Below are 24,634 nucleotides of genomic sequence, written 5' to 3' on the forward strand. Positions count from 1 at the left end.
CCTCTAGAGACTTTTTAAAAAATTGGCATCACATTAGCTATCCTGTACATTAGCTATCTGGTACAGTAGCTGATTTAACTGATGTCCCACATCATAGTAGTTCTATAATTTCATATTTGAGTTCCTCCAGAACTCTTGGGTGAATATCTGGTCCTCGTGACTTATTACTTTTAATGTATCAGTTTGTTCCAAAACCTCCTCTCATGAGACCTCAATCTAGGACAGTTCCTCAGATTTGTCCCCTAAAAAGAATGGCTAAGGTTTGGGAATCTCCCTCATATCCTCAGCCGTGAAAACCGATGCAAAGAATTCATTTAGTTTCTCTGCAATAGCCTTATCTTCCTTGAGTGCTTCTTTTGTATCTCTATCATCCAGTGGCCCCATTAGTTGTTTAGCAGGCTTCCTGCTTTTGATGAAGTCAAAAAAAATTTGCTGTTACTTTTTGAGACTTTAGCAGCTGTTCTCAAATTTTTTTTTGGCCTTCCTATTCATATTTTTACATTTCACTTGCCAAAGTTTATGCTCCTTTCTATTTTCCTCAATCGTATGTAACTTCCACTTTTTAAAGGATGTATTTTTTCCTCTAACTTTTACTTTGTTGTTTAGTTATGATGGCACTTTTTTGGTCCTCTTACTTTATTTTTTAATTTTGGGTATACATTTCAGTTGAGCCTCTTTTATGCTGTCTTTAAAAAGTTTCCATATAGCTTGCAGGGATTTCATTTCTGGCACTGTACATTTTAATTTCTGCTTAACTAACTTCCTCATTTTTGTGTAGTTCCCCTGTGGTGGGCTGTTTTGTTCTCTCTCCTCCCCCCCCCCCCCCACGTCCCCCATGAGGGATGTTACATTTTATTATGTTATGGTCATTATTACCAAGCGGTTCAGCTATATTCACTTCTTGGACCAGATCCCGTGCTCCGCTTAAGACTAAATCAAGAATTGCCTCTCCTCTTGTTGATTCCACAGCTAAGTGCTCCAAGAAGCAGTCATTTAAGGTGTCAAGAATCTTTATCTCTGCATCCCATCCTGAGGTGACATGTACCCAGTCAATATGGGAATAATTTAAATCCCCCATTATCTCCCTGAGCATTTCACAGACACTTTCACCATCCTGGTCAGGTAGTCAGTAGTATATCTCTACTGCTATATTCTTATTATTCAAACATGAAATTACTGTCCATAGAGATTCTGTGGCACAGTTTGGTTAATTTCAGATTTTTATTTCATTTGACTCTATGCTTTCTTTCACATATAGTGCCACTTCCCCACTAGTACAACCAATTCTGTCCTTCCGATGTATTTTGTACCCTGGTTTTACTGTGTCCCATTGATTATCCTCATCCCACAAGTGTCTGTAATACCTATTATATCAGTATCCTCATTTAATACGAGGCACTCAAGTTCACTCTTCTTAGTATTTAGACTTCTAGCATTTATAAAATTGTCACTTTTTAGCTGTCTGCCATTATGTGATATAATTGAATGGGACTCTTTTTCATTTGATTGTTTCTCATCAGATCCTACCCATATTTTGACCTCTTCCATCCTCTCCTCCTTACTAGGATATAGAGAATCTCCACTAATAGCTCCTCTCCTAAGGAATGTCTTTGTCTGAACCACATGCTCCTCCGCCCTTATCAGCTTTCTTCCCGCCCTTAGTTCAAAAACTGCTCTGCGACCCTTTTAATTTTATGTGCCTGCAATCTGGTTCCATTTTGGCTTAGATGGAGCCCATCCTTCCTGTATAGGCTCCCCTTTCCCAAAAGGTTCCCCATTTCTTAATAAATCTAAAACCTTCCTCCCAACACCATCGTCTCATCCACGCATTGAGACCCTGCAGTTCTGCCTGTCTAACTGGCCCTGCATTTCAGAGAATGCTACCATGAAGGTCCTGGACTTCTGTCTCTTACCTAGCAGCCAAAATTTGGCCTCCAGGACGTCTCTCCTACCCTTCCCTATGTCATTGGTATCTACATGTACCATAATCACCGGCTTCTTCCAAGCACTACACACAAGTCTGTCTCCATGTCTCAAGAGATCCACAATCTTCACACCCAGCAGGCAAGTAACCATGCAGTTCTCCCAGTCATCACAAACCCAGCTATCTCTGTTCTAATGATCGAGTCCCCCATTATTATTACCTGTCTTCCTAATAACTGGAGTTGCCTCCCTAGAAAGGTATCATCAGTGCAAGAGGATAGCATGACATCATCTGGAAGAAGGGTCCCAACTATGGGATCATTTCCCTCTGCTCCGGTTTGATATTCTCCTTCCCTGAGACTTTCATCCTCCTCAACAGTACAGAGACTGTCAGTAAACACAGTAGAACGGGGTGAGACCATTCTACTGTGTCATGCAAAGTCTCATCTTTGTACCTCTCTGTCTCCTTTAGTTCCTCCAGGTCAGCCACTCTGGTCTCCAAATCCTGTAGGTGGTCTCTGTGGGCCAGGAGCTACTTGCACTGAATATGCATGTCACCCGCTCATAGGGCAGGTAATCATACATGTTGCATTCAGTGCAATAAACTGGATAGCCCCCACTCTGTTGCTGGACTTCTGCCTGCATTCTCTTTTTATGCCTGAAGCTCTTTATTTTATTGTAGTTTTTTTGTTTTGTTTTTTGTTTGGGGGGGGGGGAGAGGGTATTGATTTTAGTTTACAGAATGTTAATGAAGTGTATCTACCCCCCCCCCCATCACTCTCTCACTCACCCTCTAAACTCCCTTGCAAAACTCCTCTGTTAGCTGCCTCTGTTCACTAGCTCTGATGGAACTGCTGTGGGGCATTACCAAAGGCAATCAGGACCTAAAGTTGTTGATGGACAACTTTGAGCAACTAGAGCTTACCAGACTTGTTGCCCTTGGTGAACTTTCCCAGCAATTGCCAAACCAGAAACAGTTATGAGCAGTCCTAGGGCTAAAAGAATGGTTAAAACCATGCTTCTGTAACATTAATTTTTTTCCTAACTAGACTATTATGGAAGTTTATGTTGTGCTTCTCTATAGTGTCACTTCTTACGGAAATCGGAGGTTGTAATATAAAATGTATCATCCCTAACAGCTAAGCCATTTGCAGAAGAAATAGATAAAACAAAAGAACTAGGATTACTAGAGTGGATTTAAAATGGTTTAATCTTTGTGGGTTTTATATATACAGTATGCTAAATTTGCTATAAGCACTGAGTGTAGTGTTTGTATTCTCAGTCACTAAATGTGGCCATTAAAAAACAATGTATCCATGTTAACTTCTTGGCTGTGTTGGTTTTACAACATTCACTGCTGGTAATGGACATCATGCCAGGATAATCCAACTCCTGATGCAAAAGATTTAAAAAAAAAAAAATTAAAAAAAAAAAAGTCAGGCACTGCCAAAAATACATAATTTTTTTGTACTCTGCAGTTTGTTTTACTTAGAAAAACGGCCTGGTCATACCCTGCAGCATGCATTCATTACAGTGATCTTTGACTGGCAGATGTGGAGTAATAGGATGCATATTTTAATGCTTATTATAATACCCTGTCCAAAAACAACTTGACAAATTTGTGATTTCGACAGTATCTCATTTTGCTGGCTGCAGTGCTTTGTGATTGCCTGGTCCACGTGGCTTCCAGATTATGCATACCACCAATACTTCTCATTAAAATGGCCACAGTTCACCAGTTTCAGTAGCTTGGAACGAACTTGGAATGAATTATTATACAACAAAGAGGCTGCTGTCATGCAGAACAAAAGACAAGCAAAAGAGAGCTTTGGCTTAATGAGGCTAAGTGAGTGTCTCCCCTGCATCACCAGCTACTTGACGGCATTTGAGCATGGATTTTTTTCTCCACAGGCCAAAACCTTTGGTCTATTATTTTGTGTTTATGCACCTTGAGGCTAATATACATTTTAATATGCTGCACATGGAGAAAAAAAATCAGCCATTAGATTAGAACATGTGCACTCCCTGTTAAATTAATGACAGCCGAACATAGAGATAAATTTAGGTTTTCATATTTAATTATAGCACACTGCAATACGTTTAGCAAGGATAAATTGCACTATTATTATGCTTCATTTTTTTGACATCTTTTCCTATTAACCATGCACACTTACCCCCTTTACCTCCCCAGTGCCACACATAACATCTTTGTATGTATCATCATTCCTTAACAGTATTAAATTCTTAGTCGCTATAGTTTTATTTGTTACTTAGGGTTAGTTAAGATAAAACAATTCAAAATAATCTTTATTTTAGGTTGTCTGCATAAAGATGGCAACCAAAATGATTGATTGATTGATAGACAGACATGAAAATGATAAGAAAAAATATTGACTACATGGCCAGTATTTCAAACATATCTTTTCCAGTCTGCAAAATATTTGCATTGACTTTATTTTTCCTGGGTGCTTTTGGTGCAACATTTCCCATATGTGTGTACATAATCTTGTTCCTTTCTAAAACAGAAATATGATTTCAAAAAGTAAACAATACATTTAATTTGCTCTGGAATGTCATAGTTGAATAATGTTAATATGGACACTGATAGAATTAGGACATTTAAAATTATGAAATGGTTGGATAATGAGGTATTCAGCATTATTCTAGTGCACAATAATTAAAATAAAGCTAATGCTGCGAGCTAAATATATGCCATTTGTGGGGCTTTGTACAATTGAGGCTTGTTTGCCACGGTTTCTGAAACAAGAATAACACCAGAATTTAGGGCCTGACATTGGTTGTATTGAAGACAATACAAAATTCAAATGGGAGTAAAATTGTTCCAACACACAGACTATGTGTTCTTATCAACTTTACTCTGGAAATATGCAGGAGTATGGATAGCTACCATATAGTTATGTGTTCTGTTATGTCACTTAACATTTGTTACTACCTCTTCGTGCTTTTAGTTTCTTTGGAAATAAGTGTTGCTCTTTTCAAGTTGTGGCGCAAGGTAAAAAACCGGTTGTGCCACAAAATTAAAGAAATACTACTATTTTCCAAAGTGGGTTAGAACAGCTTATAGCTCATAGAAAGGGAGAGATTTTCCTATTCCTACTGTGAGCATAAGCAGGTAGAAGATACTATGGTACAGGCTTATTCCTAGATTATTCTTTATTGGATAGTTGTTTCATGACAAAAAACACTGTGGTTTGATGACCAGAGGGTCATGACAGGAATAATAATCACCACATTAAAGGGTGTCTGGATCGTGATGATAAAGCATTCTTCATAGCAATCAGTCAGCAGTTGCTGGTGGAAGAATTTTCCTCAATGGCAGACGAGGGCACATTTTTCATATTCATTGAGAGCAAGTCTCTCTCTCCCCTTTCTCTAGCAACGTTCAACATTTATGCACAAATATTTTCCTTGCCAGGTGAAACTCTCAAAATTTTTGGATCTTTATCTGTTTTGCAAAAAGCTAAGAGGAAAAATAACATATTTTGGCCAATGCCATATTGGGAATTTGATTTACACCAAAAAATAGTTTTTAGAAGACTGAAACACTCAATGGATTTTTAATAGATATAGAATCTTTCTCCTTTGGGTAACACATTTTAATAGAGCCCAGATCTGTAATGATTGTTAACTAATTGTCTAAAGTTCAAGTACTAAAATTTGTGCAAGCAACTAATGGAAAAATAATCCTTTGTAAGTGCAGATTTTGATCATGCAAATTTCACCCCCAAAAGGGCGGTAGTGCTTTTAAATATTTAAGACATAATGACTAACATGAGAAACTGATGTTGTACTGTATATAAGACGTCTACCTACAGTAGTAACCTGTTAATGATAAGACTAATTTTTAATGATATGTATTTCTAAGATGCCCATCACCATCTTAGTATTTGTTAAGCACTTAAAGATGCCAGATATTATACAAGACATAGCCTTGTATGAATAGATTCTATGTCCTAAAAATATGCAGATGGTATAGAAATATGTATAAGAATAATAAATGGTTCCTCCTCCTTATTTACAGGTAGGTATTGATAAATGTTGCCTTAGTGCATATGAGTGTTCCCAGTGAGTTGAATGGGACTAGGCACAGGTATAAAGTTACTCATGTATATTTGCAGTACTGGAAAGAGTACTATCATACTAAACTTTTGGTTTCAGACAAAATATTGAATAGCATCTGTGTTCAGTATAAGGTAAGTTTTTAACTATTCTTGTGCTATAGATCATAGGCACCAGAAGAAAGATGAATTTTAAACCTAAAAATCTGTTGTCCTCGATATTCCTTTTTTGTTGATTTCTGTTCAGTGTTCTCTTAATAGTTAATTAGGCTTTGACTGTCACAGAAACAATTATAAATGTGTTTTAAAAGTTAATTATCTTAACTATAACATACCTTAGCTCTTTTAGGAGTAATGTCAGCCTTTAAGCACAATCTCAAATGTGGGGTTGTGTGTAGCTGCATCAGGGAGCTAGAGGGATTGATGTATGGGGAAAGATTAAAAGAGCTAAAATACATACATTTTATATACATACACACACAAAGTTATCCTTCACACTATATATATGACAATTATATATATATATATATGTATATATAAAGCATCATTCTATGTGTGTGTGTGTGTTTTTTGTGTCTGATTTTTATGACCTATAGTGGCTACTGTTCCAGAAGTTCCAATTTTTCCTAGTGTACATCCTATAGTATGCTAACATTATCTATTTATCATGTGCCATTGAAACATTGAAGACCATGTACTGTATTATAAGATCAGCAGGGTTGATGTCTGAATTCAAGGCTGCCAACATGCAATGCAAATTCCTCATAAAAATGTTGCTTTTATGGCTTCTACTACTGTTGGCCTTTGCCATCCTTTTAAAACTGCTTTATTCTGCTGCACTTTGTAATAGTAGTCTACCATAATTCAGGATCTTTAAGTTTCTCCATTCCTTCTCCCACCCACTTACTTTTTCTTCCATAGTAAATGTATTTAAAGTTTTTGTATATTTTCATACATTGTTGAGACAACCACTAGTTTCAGTTCCTGAGCAATACTTTGAGTTGTGATGGACAAATTTACTAAAAAGTTTCTATCCTTTCCACCACATATTATTCACACATTGCCCAAGGGCCAATGCCCCGAACCACTGAAAGTTACTAACACAAAATATTGGGTACTCCATTTCTATATGAGGGAGTTGAGAAAAGATCCTACACCCTACTGACCTATTCATACCATACAGAATTCATTAAGCTTGTGGAATCTAGTTTGGGTTGTTCCAGAGAGTAAATGCCATCAACCTATAATCTGCTACTAAGGGACACATCAGGGCTCTGTCACGGTTTGAAAGGGTCTGGCAAGACTTTATTGATTTCCTGGAATCTCATTCACGCTAATTGCACTTGGGTAGTCGGACGGTTGATGTTAAAAGACACCTAACTTAGCTATTATTAAGATGGTGGCTCTAATACTACAAATAGTTGAGACTTTGTTTGCCTGTCAGTTCAGTTCTGCAGACAAATTTTAATGAAGTAGATCCATTTTTTTTTTTTTTTGTATACCATATCTTTTATTTTACTCTTCATGTTGCAGATCTTCATTGTATAACCCGTACATAATTGGTCAGGATATGTCATACCATGTATTCTCTCATTTATTATTTTGTTTCATTCCTTTTTGACAGCTTGGAATAATTAATGCATTTTTCTATGCAATGCCAGTTTTTCCAAGTTGCTGATTTATTATACACAAAAATCAATAAAGTATTTTTTCTTAAAAATCAACACACATGGCACCTGGATTCATGAGAAACACAGAAGTGGTCCATTGCAATCAACAACACATTTTTTTCAAATCGTTAGAATTGAGGCCTTTGAGTTCAATGTACAATAGCTGAACTCTGGTTACTGTCTAATATAATTTATATGTGGCACATATCACTGTGGTATGTAGCATTGTATCTAAAATCAAAGGAAAGATAATGTGAAAGTAGTTATTTTTATGAATGAGCACTTACCCTTTCATTTAAAATGTTAAAATCTACAACACATCTTTTGCAGTTTCAGGATCAAGAGCCTGACTGAAACTCCTTGAAGCTAATGGGAATCTTTTTTTTTTTTTTTTTTTTTTGGTTATAATGAACTTTGTTTGGATCAAGCCCTTAATGCTTGTGAAATTGTTAATTGTCCACTTTAAAATTTTCCATGGAAACAAGAAAAACACTTTAAAATCGCAAAGGTCTATAAGCTCAAATTATCTACATTTTCTTTTTTTTAACCAAAAATTCACCCCCTGAAAACTGTGACCAATTCATTTGCCATCTTTTAAATCAGTTATTGGTGGTTATGGGTCTTGACCGTGGGTCCCAGGCAGTCCTCAGATTGCAGCCAGCACCCAGCGCTGGTGGGAGTGAGGGCTTGTGGACCCTAGCTCATTATAGGCGCTGTACATGAAGGAGGAGACTCTCCAATTGGCAGACTCTATTTAAACCAGAAGGAGGCACAAGAAATTGTTTGAGCAACTAAGTAAATGCTTGGCTGGCTGCTACATTGCCTTCTCGCCTGAGTCCTGCCTTCCTGTCCTGCTTCTGGCTACTACCCTCCCACCTTGTTTCAGATCCCTGCTTCTATGCCCCACCCCTGATCCTTTCTTGAATCCCAACTCTGACTTCTTCTCTGGCTCCTGACCACTGGGCCTGACTACCACTTCTCTGACCACTAGGTCTGACTGTCTATGTCCCAGTCTGACACCAGTGTAAACATGAGAAACTTCTGAAAAGAAGGATTCAAAATAAATAAATAAATGTAGTCTGAGTGGCTCCCTCATCACCAACATTTTTAAAACGCATCCTCAGGGTCTTTCTGAGCTACCATTCTAAATAATATGGACCAGAGTTTTAATTAATTCCTCACACATCATCCATCCCTGGTCTGTCTACAAAGAAGTCATAATCATTCACTTGAATGACTGCAATCATTCTAATAGCGAACTTCTCATAACTTCGGCTTTGACCCTGCAAAACATAGGATGTAGGCCGACTTCTGTGCCTGCCCCTGGCATGTAGCTTAACTAGCGGGACAAAGCGGATGGAGGAGAAAGCTTATGTTTACATTTTTTTCATATAATTAATTATTTTATTCTCTGGTGTTCATCAATGAAGTACCTGAGACTCTATAGCTCTAATTATTTGCAAAGGAATCTGTAACAATTTTAATGACAGTCAGAGAAATGTTAACCATCATACTGCAGAAGGCGTGCAAGACTGTTTCTCTACATCCATTGTAATGGAACTGTCTCCATCCTAGTTACACCCACATTTTTAATTGCATAGTGTGATGATATATCTGTGTCAATTTATTTTGATTTCATTTTGATTATGTGAACACCCTGTTATAGTTCAAGCTCCATTTTGAATGTAACTTTCAGTGTGGCTTTGATGATTCATTGTGTAGCAGGAACTTGACATTTGGTGCACAGACTATGTCTTGCCGACTGACAGAGCGATCAGGGATCATCACCATCCAGTGGTACTACTTTCAATAGAATAATGGGTTTGCTACTAAGGGTCATAGACTTTGAATGACTTTTGGCCCAAAAGTCTACCAAATGTGGCTGTTGGAATCTGGAAATTCACTGGTGAAATACAAGAACTAGAAAGGTGTCAGAGGCTCTTTTAAAAAGAGGAATGCCCTCCATGCAAAACAGGCCATTTCACTGATAAAAGAAGACAGGAAGGTAAAGATGGCCAGAAGGACTGCCTGGGGCTTAAAAAAATCAAACCAAACTGAGAACTCACAGAGGCAGGGAATAAGGTCAGACTAAGGGGGACTTATGTTCAGAGATTTTTGTTTTCCAATGATTTGTAACACTCTTGTGCTTTTTAGGAGTAAAGTGTGTGTATATAAGAATGTCCTTTGCAAGGCTTGTGTTTCCTTACTTTACTTCCATGTTGTCCTTGAAGGATGTAACTGGAACCAGAGCTCCCACAGCCAGGTGGACTCAGGAGAGTGTGTGAGGGGGTGGGGGCACATGCCTAAGCAAGGAGGGATCTCAGGAGACACTTGTTCCAGGGTTATGGCGGCCAGATTGTGGGGTCCCACTGTCCAAGAAGGGTGTCCGAAATGGGGTCTGCACCTGCAAGTGTGCTTGAGAGATCCACAGCTAGAAACAGTGACCAGAACCTACTCAAGCATGAGAAAATTAGCTGCAAATGGGGATTCAGCAGTTGTCTCTTCTCACAACAGACTGATGTCCATCCAGACAGTGGGGCTAGACCAAGTTGTGACAAAGGCAATCTTAATAGCTAGACAAGTTGAATGTTTAGTGCCACATCTCTGTGGAAGGAGTATTTACTCAGTTTATTAATATTTTTAAATACATGATTAAATATACAGGGTGATTTGCAGAGACACATGAGACACCAAAAAGTTATATCATCTGGTATGATGTAGTATATTTCTACAGTCCCATTTCACGATGAAATAGAAGAGCCAGGATTTAGGTAGATAGGGACTGATACACTATATCCTCAGCACATAACCACAGTCAACTGTCCCTATCCTACTTTAAATTTTCTTCACATCTTTCAGGTCATAAACATGTTTCTCTTCACAACACACACCATATGCCATTGGAAAAGGATTGTAAAGTTTTATGGATATATTTAAGTATTATAAAAGTATAATAAAGCAAAAATAATGCAAAGAAATGGGAATTATTGAACACTGAATTAAAATGTTAGGCACAAATACCTTTATTGCATTTGCTTTCTTTTTTAATGTAACAGTCTTGAAGAGCTAGAAATCTTGTTTAGTATAAAGAAAATGAAAGTATTTGAGTTCAGTTTTTAACTATGGTTTTTAAAGGAAGCTTAAGTATTTGTTGCTGTGTATTGAAGAAATTATCTAGTTTTATTTGTGTGAAAAAAAAATATGAAACTGCTTCCTGATATTTATTTTTTTGCAATCTTTTAGTTATTTCTAGGAAAACATAGCTCATATAACCCATCTTTTCCTCATCAAAAATAACCAATTCAATTTAAAATACCAGAGATACAATCAGACTAGCAGAACTGGATGTGATGTAAGTCACTAGTTCAGATTAGGACAAAGATGGTAGTGACCAAAAGTCGGTATTGTTTTATGGATATACAGTCCCCACAGCTGTCATCTGGAAAACAATTTCTTTCTAATATATTAAATTAATTAATACAATAGGAAAGTTCATCAATTGAAGCGATACAATTTATTTATGTTTTTATAAAGACCCGTGGAAGGGATTCTTTAGGAAAACAAATAACCATGTTAGTTAAGAAGCAAAGAAGCTTCCCTCTGCAGGTGTTTTGAGGTTGGCCTGGCAAGCGTACACGCTCACCTCCATCCCCAACCAAAACGAAATATCTTAGTGGAAAAAAAAATTCCTAGATGAAAACTACGAGAGTGCTGCTGCTGGGGATGTCCATTCCCCATATTTATGGAGTAGATGACAAAATATTTTAATTGATAATAATCTAAATTTACAGATAGACAAAGTAAGCAAAATGCTGCTTGAGAACTTATTACAGTTTGATTTAAGGATATTTACTTTCATTGTGATGTTGACAAGTTGTATTAATGGTTATAAAGCTTTAATTTTGGTAATCTGTGTCAACTGTCACTAAATAATTATTGTCTGACTGCCCCTCCCATAATTTCCCACAACTGTGAAAATTTAAACTGATAAAAATAAAAAAGCTTAAAAATAAACTTCAATATTATCCAGTAAAAATAGAAAACTATAAAAATCTAATTCTGCCAAGCTTCTTTATGATAGTCTAAGCTCATTGGTGTGAATGGTGTTCTTCAGTTCCCGAGATTTACTTGCAAGTTGCACTTGACCCTGAAGTTACCTGGCCTATCTAAACATCATATAGTGCAAGCTACAAAGAGCCCACCTTCTAATAAATCCTGGGTAAGATTTGTTTGACCTCGCTGAGATTCATCTGAGGAAGTACAACTGATTTTGTAGTCAAGTCTTTGTACAGTCCTAGCACTAATTTGCAGAGAATAGAGGAATGCCATTAGTTCAGCTGAACTGTGAAAAGCCATACATCATCCAAAGATGTCCTAGTCAAGTCATTTGTGCTTGCTTCTCCTCGATCTGACCAGCGTGTCACCATAGACATTGTACCAGTCATGCTACCCTGTTGTCTCATTACCTCTGTGATAGTGAACAAATGGGTAAGCTATTATAGCTGGTCCCTTCTTCAGGGGGGACATGGTTACTGTGCTACCAGAAGAGAGCTATTGGTAGGTTGTGAGAACTAGGATTAGTTCCACCACACCTTCCATTATAGGTCAGAGTTGTTGTTAAGAACTGGTTGTGCTTCATCCCATTGGATTGTACAATTAAAAACTCCAGAGGGAACTATGACTGGGTGGCTGAAGAGACATCTTCCAGATCCACCAACAGACAGGGGCTGATTCCAGTGTTCTATCCTGGCGATGCTGTGAGAAGGTGGGATGTCAGTATGGCTAGAGGACAAAGAGGTGGCTGAATTTGAGGACCAGGCCACAGAAGAGGTAAAGGCTATTTGAATACAAGTTGTACCTCTTTCAGATGAAATTCCTGATAAAGAGATACAGAGCTTGCAAGAAGCTAATAGAAATAGAGCTCTTAGCTTATTAGCACCTCTTGCTGAGGAATTCAGGGTGCTTTGGACTCAGAGAGATGTCATAATATTGACAAATGGAAGACTGACCCACAGGTCCAAAGAATCCATCTGAGTATTATACTGTATAGCAACTAGCTGTATCCACACATCTAGTGGAAGCTGTGTTTCAGACTGTTTTTAAACTGGCAATTACTAGGTCCTGCGAGCTTTCATATCAAGATCACCATCTTCAAAGGAACAAACATGTGCCCAAATTGAAAAGGAATGTCTTGCAATGCTATTTGCATGTGAAGAGTCATTGACCAATGTGTTCAAGGATAGGAAACCATTCAAAAAGAAAGCAACCGTAAACCATCAGTGAGCAATTTTAAAAAGCAACAGCTAGTGATCCCAAAATGCCTTCAGGGCATGCTACTGAAACTGCAACTTAGATGTGCACTACAAGAAGGGACTGAGATGTATATATTGATTCATTATCCAGAGCAGCATTGCAGCATGAAAGTACAGTAACTAAACAAGACTATGAGATCCTGAATTTGACAGAAATACAGAAAACACAAAAGGACATAAAAGCATCAACAAAGTTGGTTATGTGCCATTTTCAAGCCAACTGCTACAAATAATCTGAAATAAAATGCAAAACAAAGATCTACAAGTGTTCACATCCATCATTCTGTCTGAATGCCCAAATGCCAGAAGAGAATCCCTATCTTGCTTCCCTAATACTGGAATTATCAAGATGAGATCAGCATCCAAGATAACATCTTATATAAAGACAGTTGAATCATAATACCCAGATCATTGAGATGGAAATTTTCTCAAGGATACATTGCAGCCATTCTGGCATTAGAAGCATATATCCGGAAAGCCAGAGACATTGTATACTGATCAGACATGACCAAGGATATGTGAGACCTGGTGAGCAGTTGTAATACAGGCTAAGTAGAAAAAAGAAATAAAATGTACAGAATCCCCAAAAGATCTTGGAGCAAAGGGGGAATGGACCTTTTCACTGCAAACTACATAAATTACCTCATTATTGTAGACTCCTATTCAGACTTCTTGGAACTAGATGAACTATCAGAACCTACTGCAGTGACCATTGTAGACAAAGCAATGAAACATCTCAGCAAGCATGGTATCCCAAAGTCTGTAGTTTCAGACATTGGACCCCAGTTTACTTGCAGTGAGTTTGTGCAATTTACCTGGTAAAGGGAATTCCATCATATCACTTCATCACCAGCTAGTTAAATGGCATCGCTGAATCAGCAGTTAAAACTGCTAAGACCCTACTAAAGAGAGGTGCAAAAAACAAATATACATCAAGCCATCCTTGCGTATCGAAACACTCTCAAAACACATCACCACCAGAAAAGCCAAGTACAAGTCAGTTTCCTTTTGTCATAAAAAAGCCTCTCATTCCAACATCAAAGTGCTTCCAAGGTATACATAAGACTTTCTACAATAATAAGGTGTGAAAGAATAACGCATCCAAACCCAGAAAGGTTTATTGGGGGTTACACTCACAAGCTTAAAACCATAACCGTAGCTCCAAGCCTGTCACACCAGTTGGGCTTATTTTTTTATATGCTGATAGAGTTCCCTTCCCCCATCATAGTTCTAATATGCCCGTGGAACTCCCTATTTACCTGACCATGGTTCCATACGCCAACAAAACCCCCTCTCCTCCTCTTTGATAGCCTGAATTATACCTGTAGCTCCCTCCTCCCCCCCCCCCCCCCCCGGTACCACCCCTTCCAATATATGGTCATGTTCCATTCTGGGTGGGGTCTGGATCTGGGGGCTTTAATACAACCCCTTTTATACTCCATGAGAGTGGCAGGGAGCAGGGTCACATCTTGGCCATGGTCAGTTTCTGGCCCTATGTTTGTTTCTTTTTAATATCTTCCTTTACCTCCCTTGCTTTCCCAGCTGGTTGCTTGGCCTTGTTCTGGCGTCTGTCTTGAAGAGGAGTCAGAGCTTTCTCTCATTTGTGCATTCATATATCACACCTTCACTACGCCTCAAAACATTTTAACTACATCCCTTATCTTTTCCACAGTAATAAAAAAAAACCCATCTAATTGCAGGTAGGCAAAAGGAACACACTGTATCTTTGCTAACGTGTATCTTAGGCTATGTTCAGACTGATGGCGACAAAATGGCCACCACCAGATCGATCTTTCTTGATTGATTGAGCAGTCAGTGAGACCTGCTCAATTGATCAGGAAGTCGACTGAGTAAGTCCACCCCCTAAAGTAGAAACGCTGTTTCTGTTGGCTCAGCGCAGTGAGAATAGCGCACAGAAGGGAAGCAGAGCAGTCAGTGTCAGTTACGCAAACTACTCTGTGTAGTTTGCGGAACTCCCGTCGACTGCCGCCGAATTGCGTGGTCAGTGTGAACCAGCCCTTAGTGACTTCAGCTTTCAGGCCAGCACTTGAGCCCCAGAAGTAGGCTCAGAATACCATCTCAGGCAGATTCAGATGCCTAAATACTTATACAAACCTAAATTATATACTTATACCTTAACAGTAGGATCTCTGTAAGATGTAAAAAAAAAAAAAAAAAGTCAGACACACAGAAGACATGTATCACCTGTAGAGATATAAATTACATCATCTGTGGTCTTTATAGAAGTAGTTTTATTGTACTCAGCATTAACTTAGAGATGATGTTCTCAGGAGAAGTAGCGAATTTGTTTTCCTTTTCTTCTTACAGCTGCAGTGGCCATGGGATGAATTTTACAGAAGATGTAGATTGAATCGCTATAAATATCTGGCACAACCTCAAAAAGATAAATTACCTAAAGAAATAAAAATCATTTCAGTTTTTACAATTTAAATGAAGATGTGATTTAAAATACCATGTTTTTGAATATACAAGCGCTGCAGGACTCCTATGATCACTCATCCAAAATAAAGTATATTATTTAGAAGCTATTTGAATGCAGACAAGCTGAAGACGTCTGTTCTTTTAAACAATATAAAAAAATGTACACTCTGGCCTCAATTCTGCTTTTCAGTGTGCAAATATAACTCCTGTAATGCAGTCAGGAGGAGCCATGCATGCACCTGAGGGCTAAACTTAGTATTCTACCATTGAGACCTAAGGCCCTGATCCTCCAGACTCTTACACGGGTGCTGAATCTTAAGCATATGAGTAGTCCCATTGAAATCAATTGAGGTACGTACTTGTTTAAACTTCAGCCCATGAGTCAGTATTTGCAGGATCAGGAATGAAATTATTTTTCCTATACATATATATTGTTTTCTGCTTCATGCATTCAGCTATTGATTGCGTGAAATACTTCAATGAGCACAGATTGCAAAGCAATGTAGAAAGCAAATGTTTATGTATGTTAATTGCTTATACTTAAAGTGCATGCCCAGTGGCTAAAAGAATCTCCTAATACTATAGCATTCTAAAAATGGAGAAACTGAGACTGTTTACATACAAGCATAACTGCATACACAAATCTGCAAAGTCAACTAATAAAATATTCAAAACTCATCATACAGCTATTTTAATAATTGAAAATGTTACTTTTCTGGAATGCACACAGATGTGTGCATGTTATACATATTTTCTGACATGATTTGCTTGTTAAATTTTTGAAAGTCTAGTTCTTTGACTGACTGTCTTCTGTGAAAATCAAATCAAATTAGGATGTTAGAAATACGGTTGTTGTAATGTCACTTCTAGAAGTTAGTAACTCTTTGGTTACTATATAAATAACTAGGTATTCTAGAGAGGTTCTGTGAAAGATCTGAAAGCTTGATTCTAATATGCACTTTTGTGTTTATCTTAGCCTTTTATATAGTATCTGTCACTTTGGTATTAAGCATTGGCATCTCAACATTACTAGATGGCAATGCAGAAAAAAATTGCATGGGTTTAGTGAAGATATAATTTTTATAATGAGTTATGGTTATTTTATTCATGAGAAGTTTTATACAATGTTTATTTTAAATGGTTTGTAGATTACTTATTTCTCTTTAGTTCTGTTTAAAAGTTTTAAGAAGTTTAACTGAACCAAGATGGCATTTTGTGTGCAGTTTTATAGCAAACAAAATGCAGTAAGAACTGAAAAGATGACCTAAAAGAGAACTGTCCAGCAGCTAATCACAATGGTTATCCTTTTATATTTGCATTCAGAGGGCGTAGAGGGTGCTCCGAAGTTGGACCCAGACTATAGAATTCATGCCCACAAGAGATAAAAATGGTCGTACACATCACCACTGTCAGTACTAAATGCAAAACTCCTTTCCTTAGCTATTCCATCCATACATACATGTGCACACCAAGCTAATCAAATGGTTTCTCCTACAATAAGAGGAGGACAAATGAGGCTCAGCTGGAGTTATGTGTCCAATTCTGCGTGCCACACTTTAGGGAAGATGTGGACAAATTCGAGCGAGTCCAGAAGAGAGCTAGAAAAAGAATAAAAGGTTTAGAAAACCTGACCTATGAGGAAAGGTTAAAACAACTGAGAAAAGAAGACTGAGGAGGGACTTGGTAACAGTCTTCACAGAAGTAAAGGGCTGTAATAAAAAGGATTGTGATCTATTGTTCTCCATGTCCACTGAAGGTAGGACAAGAAGTAATGAGTTTCATGTGCAGCAAGAGAGATTTAGGTTAGGTATTAGGAAAAACCTTCTAACTATAAGGGCAATTAAGCTCCGGAATAGGCTTCCAAGGGAAGTTTTTGAATCCTCAGCACTGGAGGTTTTTAAGATTAGGTTGGACAAACAGCTGTCAGATGGCCTAGCTTTATTTGGTCCTGCCTCAGCATAGAAGATTGGACATGATTAACTTCTCAAGGTCCCTTCCTGGTCTTCATTTCTATGATTCTGTAAAAAGTGAGGAATAGTCATTTCTATTTCCCTGGGAAGTCATTCAAACAGTATGGTGGTGCTGGCCATAGAAACACCGAGGAAGTTAAGTAAAGCATGCAGGCTTTGATGCCAAGGAGTTTAGCAAATCTCAGATTCTGAAGGACTTAACTCTGATTGGCACTATGAGGGATCCTAACTCCCTATCCTTATGCCCATAACAAACATGCCCTCCCCAGGCTGTCGCCCAACCCAACATGACATATTAAAATGGAAAATTTCAAAGGATCCCAAGAGATTTAGGTGCCCAACTCCCATTGATATTGATATTTGGGCACCTTAGTCTCTCAGGATCCTTTGAAAATCTCAGCCTAAATACAGGTTAATCAAAAAAGGATTTACAATTATGCTCTCTGTTCATTAGAGCTGGAGGGTAATTTCCAGCTCAAGTAGGCATACCCACACTAGCTCTGATCAAGCTAGTGTGCTAAAAATAGCAGTGTGGCCATGGGACAGCCTAATTGCCCCGCTTATGTATTTAGGGTTTCAGAGGAGAGTGTACTTGGAGTGCATGACCTGTCCGTGCTTAGGGTAGCCCACCTGAAAATGCCAAGGTCAGGGCAGGCTGCAAAAAGGAGAGCAGATTCTCCCAAACTGGTAGCTAACACTTCAATTAGATTTCCCAACCAGTTACAAACAGTGTTCTGATTCCCTACACTGGTTATCAAGAAGCTAAAACAAAAATATTACACAGCCCCCATTACTACATTTCAGTCTCTGGCTCCCAGTCAGCAACTAGGTCCAGTAAAGAGATAAGTTATTTAACAATCTATTCCCTTTACCGAAGTGTTTTCCTGACCCCAAAGGGTCAGCCATATTGCCAAATTGATATCAGTTTGGATCTTACCCAAAATGTCATGCTGCCAACCAATCCTTTAGTAACTAAAACTAAGGGTTAATTGTAAAACGAAAGAAACAAATGAGGAGAGAAATGTTAAATGGTCAAAGCAATCAGATATATACAAGTGACATTAAAGTCCATGTATATCAGATTCTCAGCAGAATTGTGGAGCTTGCGGGCTTGTACAGTTCCTCTGGAGTACATCCAATACCTGGATGTATCTCAGTTTCATTGGGTCTTTGTTTCATAGCTTCAATTGTAGATGAGTTGATCCGGAGGCAGGAATGCAGACAAGATGAGGATGGTGCAGCTGCCTTTTATGTCCCTTTTCCATGTAGCTTGCCCCAAACACAGCCACACAACACATGGCATGGAAAAGTCTCAAAGTCCCATGTCCGTAGGCATGTCCTTACATGCCCTGGTGACTTAAGGAGTAGCCCCTGGGTTCTTTCATTGGATTCACAGTACCTTTGACTTCCCTCAATGAGCCATTAAGCAGGTTTCGTGCTGCTGCTGAGTATCACCCAGAAACACAGCACAAGTGTTTGGATACAGATATTTCATACATATTACAATGCTGATACATACATAGAAATTCTACCCTTTCCATTGGTACCTGACATGGCATATTTCAGATTAATTATAGTAATTTTGAAATATTGATATCAATAGTATTATGACTGGTCATTCATATTCCACCCAGCATCACTGGGTGGCTAGCCTGTCTCGCCACCTGCATCACCTCAGCAACACTACTCTTTTTAGCATGCTAATTCAAGAGCTAACATGATACATCTGCCTGAGCTGGAAACTACACTTCCACCTCCAGCATAGACATTCCTTTAGAGGGAGAGCAGAGGAGTATGTCTTCCTCAAAGGCAAAGAGGAGGGAGGGGAGTGAGTGAGAAGATGGAGCTCAGTGGGCAGAGGATTCAGGTGTAGAGGCAGCCATGTTTGCTGTAGGCATATTGATGAGGAATTCTGAGCACAATGGAAGTGCAGTCCATTAGATCATTAGGCCTCCAATAGCATCTACAAATTCCTTGCTGCAGAAGCAAATGGGTCACTGAACCAGGGATCCACTGGTCCCGTTCTTACTCCTTGTGATGTGGCACAGTGAGATCCTGTAGACTTGGGCTCCACAATAAACAAAGGGGGTCCACACTCCCTCCTTGCAGAATGTCTCCAATTTTAGCATTCTTCCCCTCTCAACGCAGCAGAACCATATAACAGTACAACAGTGTTGTCCTCTGCCTGGCTCCTCTAAATCCATGAAGGAAGGTCTGGGATATGCCCCAGGTGGCAGAATGCAGTGAAAGCACATTAAATCTCTTCATTGGCTTTCATGGTCCACATTCATCCCATAGTGAGCTAGTAGTGAAAGTTCCATATGAGGCAAAGTAGTTCTGTAAACTATATCCTGGATTTATTTTTTTTTCCTTTCTTCCTTGCAAATTTATAATCCATGAAAAACTAGAGATTTATAATAAAAGGCTGATACGTAACCTAAATTGTATTGTCAATAAAAATGGATATCTGATTTATATAGAATAGGCATAAAAACATGTATTTGGTGTTGCAATAGCTACTAATGTACAAATAAACCACATTCAGTTTTAAACGAATAGTCAATAATTTATCTTTTAATAAAACTAATGTGCTGTGCACCAATGCATTTGACTCTCATGCAGAATTTATTAGGGACTCCTTATATGAATAAATCTGTTAAATGAATTATTCTTTACCCTTACACACTAAACACTATTAAAAAAAAAAAAGAATGTTTACCCATGAATAAATCTCCTCAACATTTAGCTGAAATTGCACATATGGTAGTCTAAAGTACTTAAAAGAAGAAAGTAAAATATTGCATTTAAATAGCTTTGTATATAATATTTCTAAATTTATCTATTTAGAAGCACCTTTGATAATTACAAAATACTGAAAAGAATCTTTTTTCTGGTATTTGTAATTAACAATACAAAACAATTAAATAGAGTAACTTGTCCTGACTGACCACAGTGTTAACTCACATTCAGCCACATTTGAACGTTTGAATTCCGCAGTAAGGCAACCTTATCCGAAAAGGCTATCTGCTTCTTCTTTAAACCCAGCTGCTGCTTTCCCCATAAATTGCTGGAGGGGGACATGCCCTTCGGAACTCTGATTAGCACCATAATATACTTTTTTAGAAAAATGTGTAAAAAGATGCATATGACCTGGACTGACAGAAAATTGTCTTATATCAGAATATGGTAAGATGGGCTGAAGAGAATTGCCAGACTTTGAAATGACAGACGTTCTGTGCATCCCCAATGAAGTAAATAGGCCTGAGTCTCCTCTTGTTGGTATAAATCAAGGATAATTTTACTGAACTCAACTATTTTAGACCAGGATAAAGGGGATACAAGTCAGTGTCTTTTGTGGTAGTCGGTGTGTTAGTCACTGATGTTTATCAGTGTAGGCTGCGTGCATGTGTCCCTGTGTAGATGCTGTCCCAGCTCTGATCAGGAGACGGCTCTCACGATCGAATGAGTCAACACGACCACAGATTAGCTGAGCAACGAAGGCACCCAGGACAGGTTTATTGCGTGCGGCACAATGAGAAATGACTTATAGAGTATTTCTGGGTCAGTTTTACACAGGCGGCATTACAATGGCCTCAGCCCAACGGCGGGACTTTCCGTTATCTCCTAGACTGGATGCCGGTATTCCCTCTGACACTCTCTTTTATACACTGTTACATACACTTTCGTTCTGCCCCCTTTGACGTAGGTAGTTGCCACCTCTTGATGTAGTCTAATACCACCTTTTTCTGTTGATTGGCTGATTTGGGCAACACCACTCCATGTATCATTTCTATCCATAAAAGTGTCATTTCAGAGAGTTAGTATCTTGGTACCTCCTATACCTGCTACATATTTTAGTCATATTTTGGCAGTCTTACAATCTTGCAGTATCAGCACTTTCCTGTGCCAATTTCAGTTAACTTGAGTGACCCCTTATACTTCTGTTCACTTGGCTTTTTCCATTTAGGCCTTAGCCTGTTTTACAGGCCTTAAGCTCTCACTTCTTACTACACCTTTATCCCAATAACTTTTATTTAGATAAAATTGAAGATGTCAAAAGTATTGCTATTGATATCCAATGACTCGCTCATCAGCTGTCAAGAAAGTAACAGCTTTACTCTGTGCAACAGAATGAAGGAATAGTCAGCCTTTTAGTTCTGTTTGTACAATGGGCTTCAGGTCCCAAACTGGGCTCCTGGGTGTTACTTCAAATCCTGCTGCCTTAATCCACTCCTCTCTTCAATTAAACTCTCATTTGGAGGTGTAGGAAATAATTTGTCAATGAAAGGCAAAACTTCAATATCTGAGGTTTTTAAAATGTATAATGAACTTGAAGATGGGTTTGTTTCTCTGAACATTTTCTTCTTCTTGCTAAAAAATTGGTCATTTTATAGTTAAAATAAGGATAGTTCCTAGCAAAGAATTGCAGAGGCCAAGCAAATGATAGCTTCAACAGTTCATATTTTTGATATTTATCAAAATAACCAATTATGTCAATTTTCCCAGGATACCAAAGGTATAAAATTGCCCAACTGAAACTAACAATAACAGTATAAAAATTGTGGGAAAATGTTTGTCTTTTCTCAGCTCTGCTCCCACTGACTTCAGTGGGATTTCTGACTGAATGAGGATTGTAGGACTCACCACTAAACGTCATTCTTAGGGCTTATTTCTGAAAGACTGTTAACATAAAATGTAGATGAGGTCAGATAATCAACTGATGATTAAAATCATGGTATTGACTAGTTTGTACTTTAAAGACTTTAAAAGACAATGGCAGGTGCCTCAGTCTTAACCACAAGAGTTGTTGTTTACACTAGGACTCTTTTGTCTGGCGGTGAATATTTTACATTTAAATTAGAAATCTGTAAAGTAGAGGTAGAAGGATTACTGTGTATGAGAGATGAATAAGGAGCAGCATTATAGCCTGTGCAGTAAGCAGGATAAGTACTGCAGTTTATACAGCATAAGAGATGGATTACAATGATTCTGAAGTGGAAGAAGGTTTACTTAGGAATTATTAGCAATGGTTTGCATTTAAGTAATCTATTAGTATTTTATATTTATTTATGTATATATATATATATAAATGATCTACACTCTACCAGGAAAAAGTGGAGTTTAATTTTAAATGTACTGAGGTGGTTTGCTGTTTACAATGTCAACAAATCCATAATAATCTGTGTCTGATCATTCCCCTATGCAAAAAACAACCCCCACACACTCATGGAAGAGGAGACGCTGCCATGTTCTCCTAGTGGAGTTTCCATATGAGTGTTCTTTAAAGTGGCAAGGATATATTCCCCCGCTCAACCACATACGAGACTTGTCTACACCAGGGAACATTTCTGCCACTGAACATAGATTGTCCTTAGCTACCTTTGTAGTTGAACCATGTTCAGCAATAGTCCAGCTGCTTCTGACACCCCTGTCAGCCATGGTTTTTTTGCCTAGTGTAGTCAAAGCCACATGGAATGGTCCTCCAGAGGCCCAGGGACATCTATATGGATGCTCTCCACTGCCTCAGTCCTCTTGCTCCCCTGACAGAATGGTTCTGGTGGAGCCATAATGACAAGGTTTCTCCTGTAGGAGGCTCTCCATGCAAAAGTTAATTCATTTTGAAATTGTATTAACTTTTGTATGGATTCTCCTGAGATTTCTGGAACCAAGGACTGATCTCTCCCCAGTCCTGCCTCCACACAGATTCATGATCGTGCAGTGTGGATCATTGGATCCAGGGACAGGGCATTATGATGCATCAAAGTCAACTCTCCCCCATGGCCGACCTCCCCACCCCCACCCACGTGCAGATCTTTGGGAATGATTTGGAGCCAGGCAGCTGCCGTATCAACCTCACAGGCAGGAAAAGTTACCAGAGGCAACTCAACCTGAGTCCAAGAGGATAGGGTTGTTTTCCAACCTGACCCAAATGTAATCAGGTCCCACTGGATTTGGTTCAGGTTGAGGAGCTCTATAGCAAATATCATTGGCGTACATGAACTGCCGGGAGATGGTGTTAAGTAGATCATTGTTGAGTGCATGACAAAATTGGTGCCAGCATTGAGCCTTACAGGAGTTCATTCTTCTGGAACTAAAATGGAAGTATGTTCTCATGATTATTTTTCAGGGGAAATTAAAGCTGCTAACAGCTAACCAAATCTGTTGGATCCCACTTATTATGGACCAAACAAAGAAAAGGAAATTTCATGATTGACAGTGCTACAAATATATCTGTCAGTATTAACATGGATGTGTGTCTTTTGCCAATAAATATAAAGAGATTTTCTATTCTGATTACCACTTTCTTACAGTGTATTGGTCTGAAACCTGTTTGGAAAGGGCCCAGGATACTCTCAGATATTAGATGCTACTGGAGTTAATAAACTACCAACTCCTCAGTAAATTTTGCCTCAGAAAGGGAAGAGTAAAGTCAGGGCAGTGTTTGGTTTTTATAAGGTTGCCCATCACTGTGGTATGTGAGCATCGGGATTAATGGCCAAAGTGGTAAGTAGGTAGTGTATAATAATTAGTTTTTTATATGGCAGTGCAGTTCACCACATAGATTTCACCAGCACGTAACCGTGAGTGCATCTGTAGTATGTATCCATCCAAAAAATGTGAATACTGGGTTAATGGATTTTTTTAAAGTAAAAATAAATTATAAACTGGTATTTGCACAAAGCTTTCCCAAGTCTAAGGCACAGTTGATCTGTGTTTATTGAAGGAAACCACTTGAATACAGTTGTATTTGCTAGCCTGTCAGGTATTTATTAATAGACATTCTGCTGTCATCTTTGTTTCAATGCTGCTTAGCTGACAGAATTTCATTAGCATAAATGGGTGGAAAGTCCTTTTCTTACATGTCCAACAAACTAGAGACAAAGTGCCTGCCAATATTTTAATTTCTTTTTCATGTTCTGGTTAGAGAGTGAGAAGAATGCTTTCACTCCACAGTGTCATGAATATGATAATCTATGGAAATCACAGAAAGCAGGTACTTAAGTTAAGCACATACTGTACTACAGGAATCCCTGATGAATTCAAGTCTCTTCTGTTTAGAGAAGATGTTGTTGTCTATTAAATGACAGATTGCCAGATGTTCATGAAGTAGCACAGTAATATGCTCAAATCTTTATCTTTTTCTCCCCCCTGCCACCCTCCCGAAGGTAACACTTACTTTTGCATCCATGTTATTAAAGCTTTTGATTGTAAGCATAGAAGTTTGCTATGTTCACTCC

The 24,634-nt window shown here is 38.4% G+C and overlaps 1 protein-coding gene across 8 annotated transcripts in view; it reads left to right on the top strand.

The window, feature by feature from the left end:
* Positions 1–24,634, top strand: part of DPYD (dihydropyrimidine dehydrogenase) — a 490,220-nt gene that overhangs the window by 437,875 nt on the left and 27,711 nt on the right. The window contains exon 22 of one of the 8 annotated variants that reach the window (XM_067538406.1): positions 15,313–16,095. The exons of the other annotated variants lie outside the window; for them this stretch is intronic. Coding sequence (XP_067394507.1) covers positions 15,313–15,435 — 123 coding nt within the window. The 3' untranslated portion in view covers positions 15,436–16,095. Of the gene's footprint in view, positions 1–15,312; positions 16,096–24,634 lie in introns of those variants that run through there. 8 annotated transcript variants of the gene reach the window in all.

The sequence above is a fragment of the Emydura macquarii genome, unplaced genomic scaffold, assembly GCF_026122565.2.
Source record: "Emydura macquarii macquarii isolate MOO-44397 ecotype Brisbane River unplaced genomic scaffold, CSIRO-AGI_Emac_v2 contig_480, whole genome shotgun sequence".
NCBI classification, from domain to species: domain Eukaryota; kingdom Metazoa; phylum Chordata; order Testudines; family Chelidae; genus Emydura; species Emydura macquarii.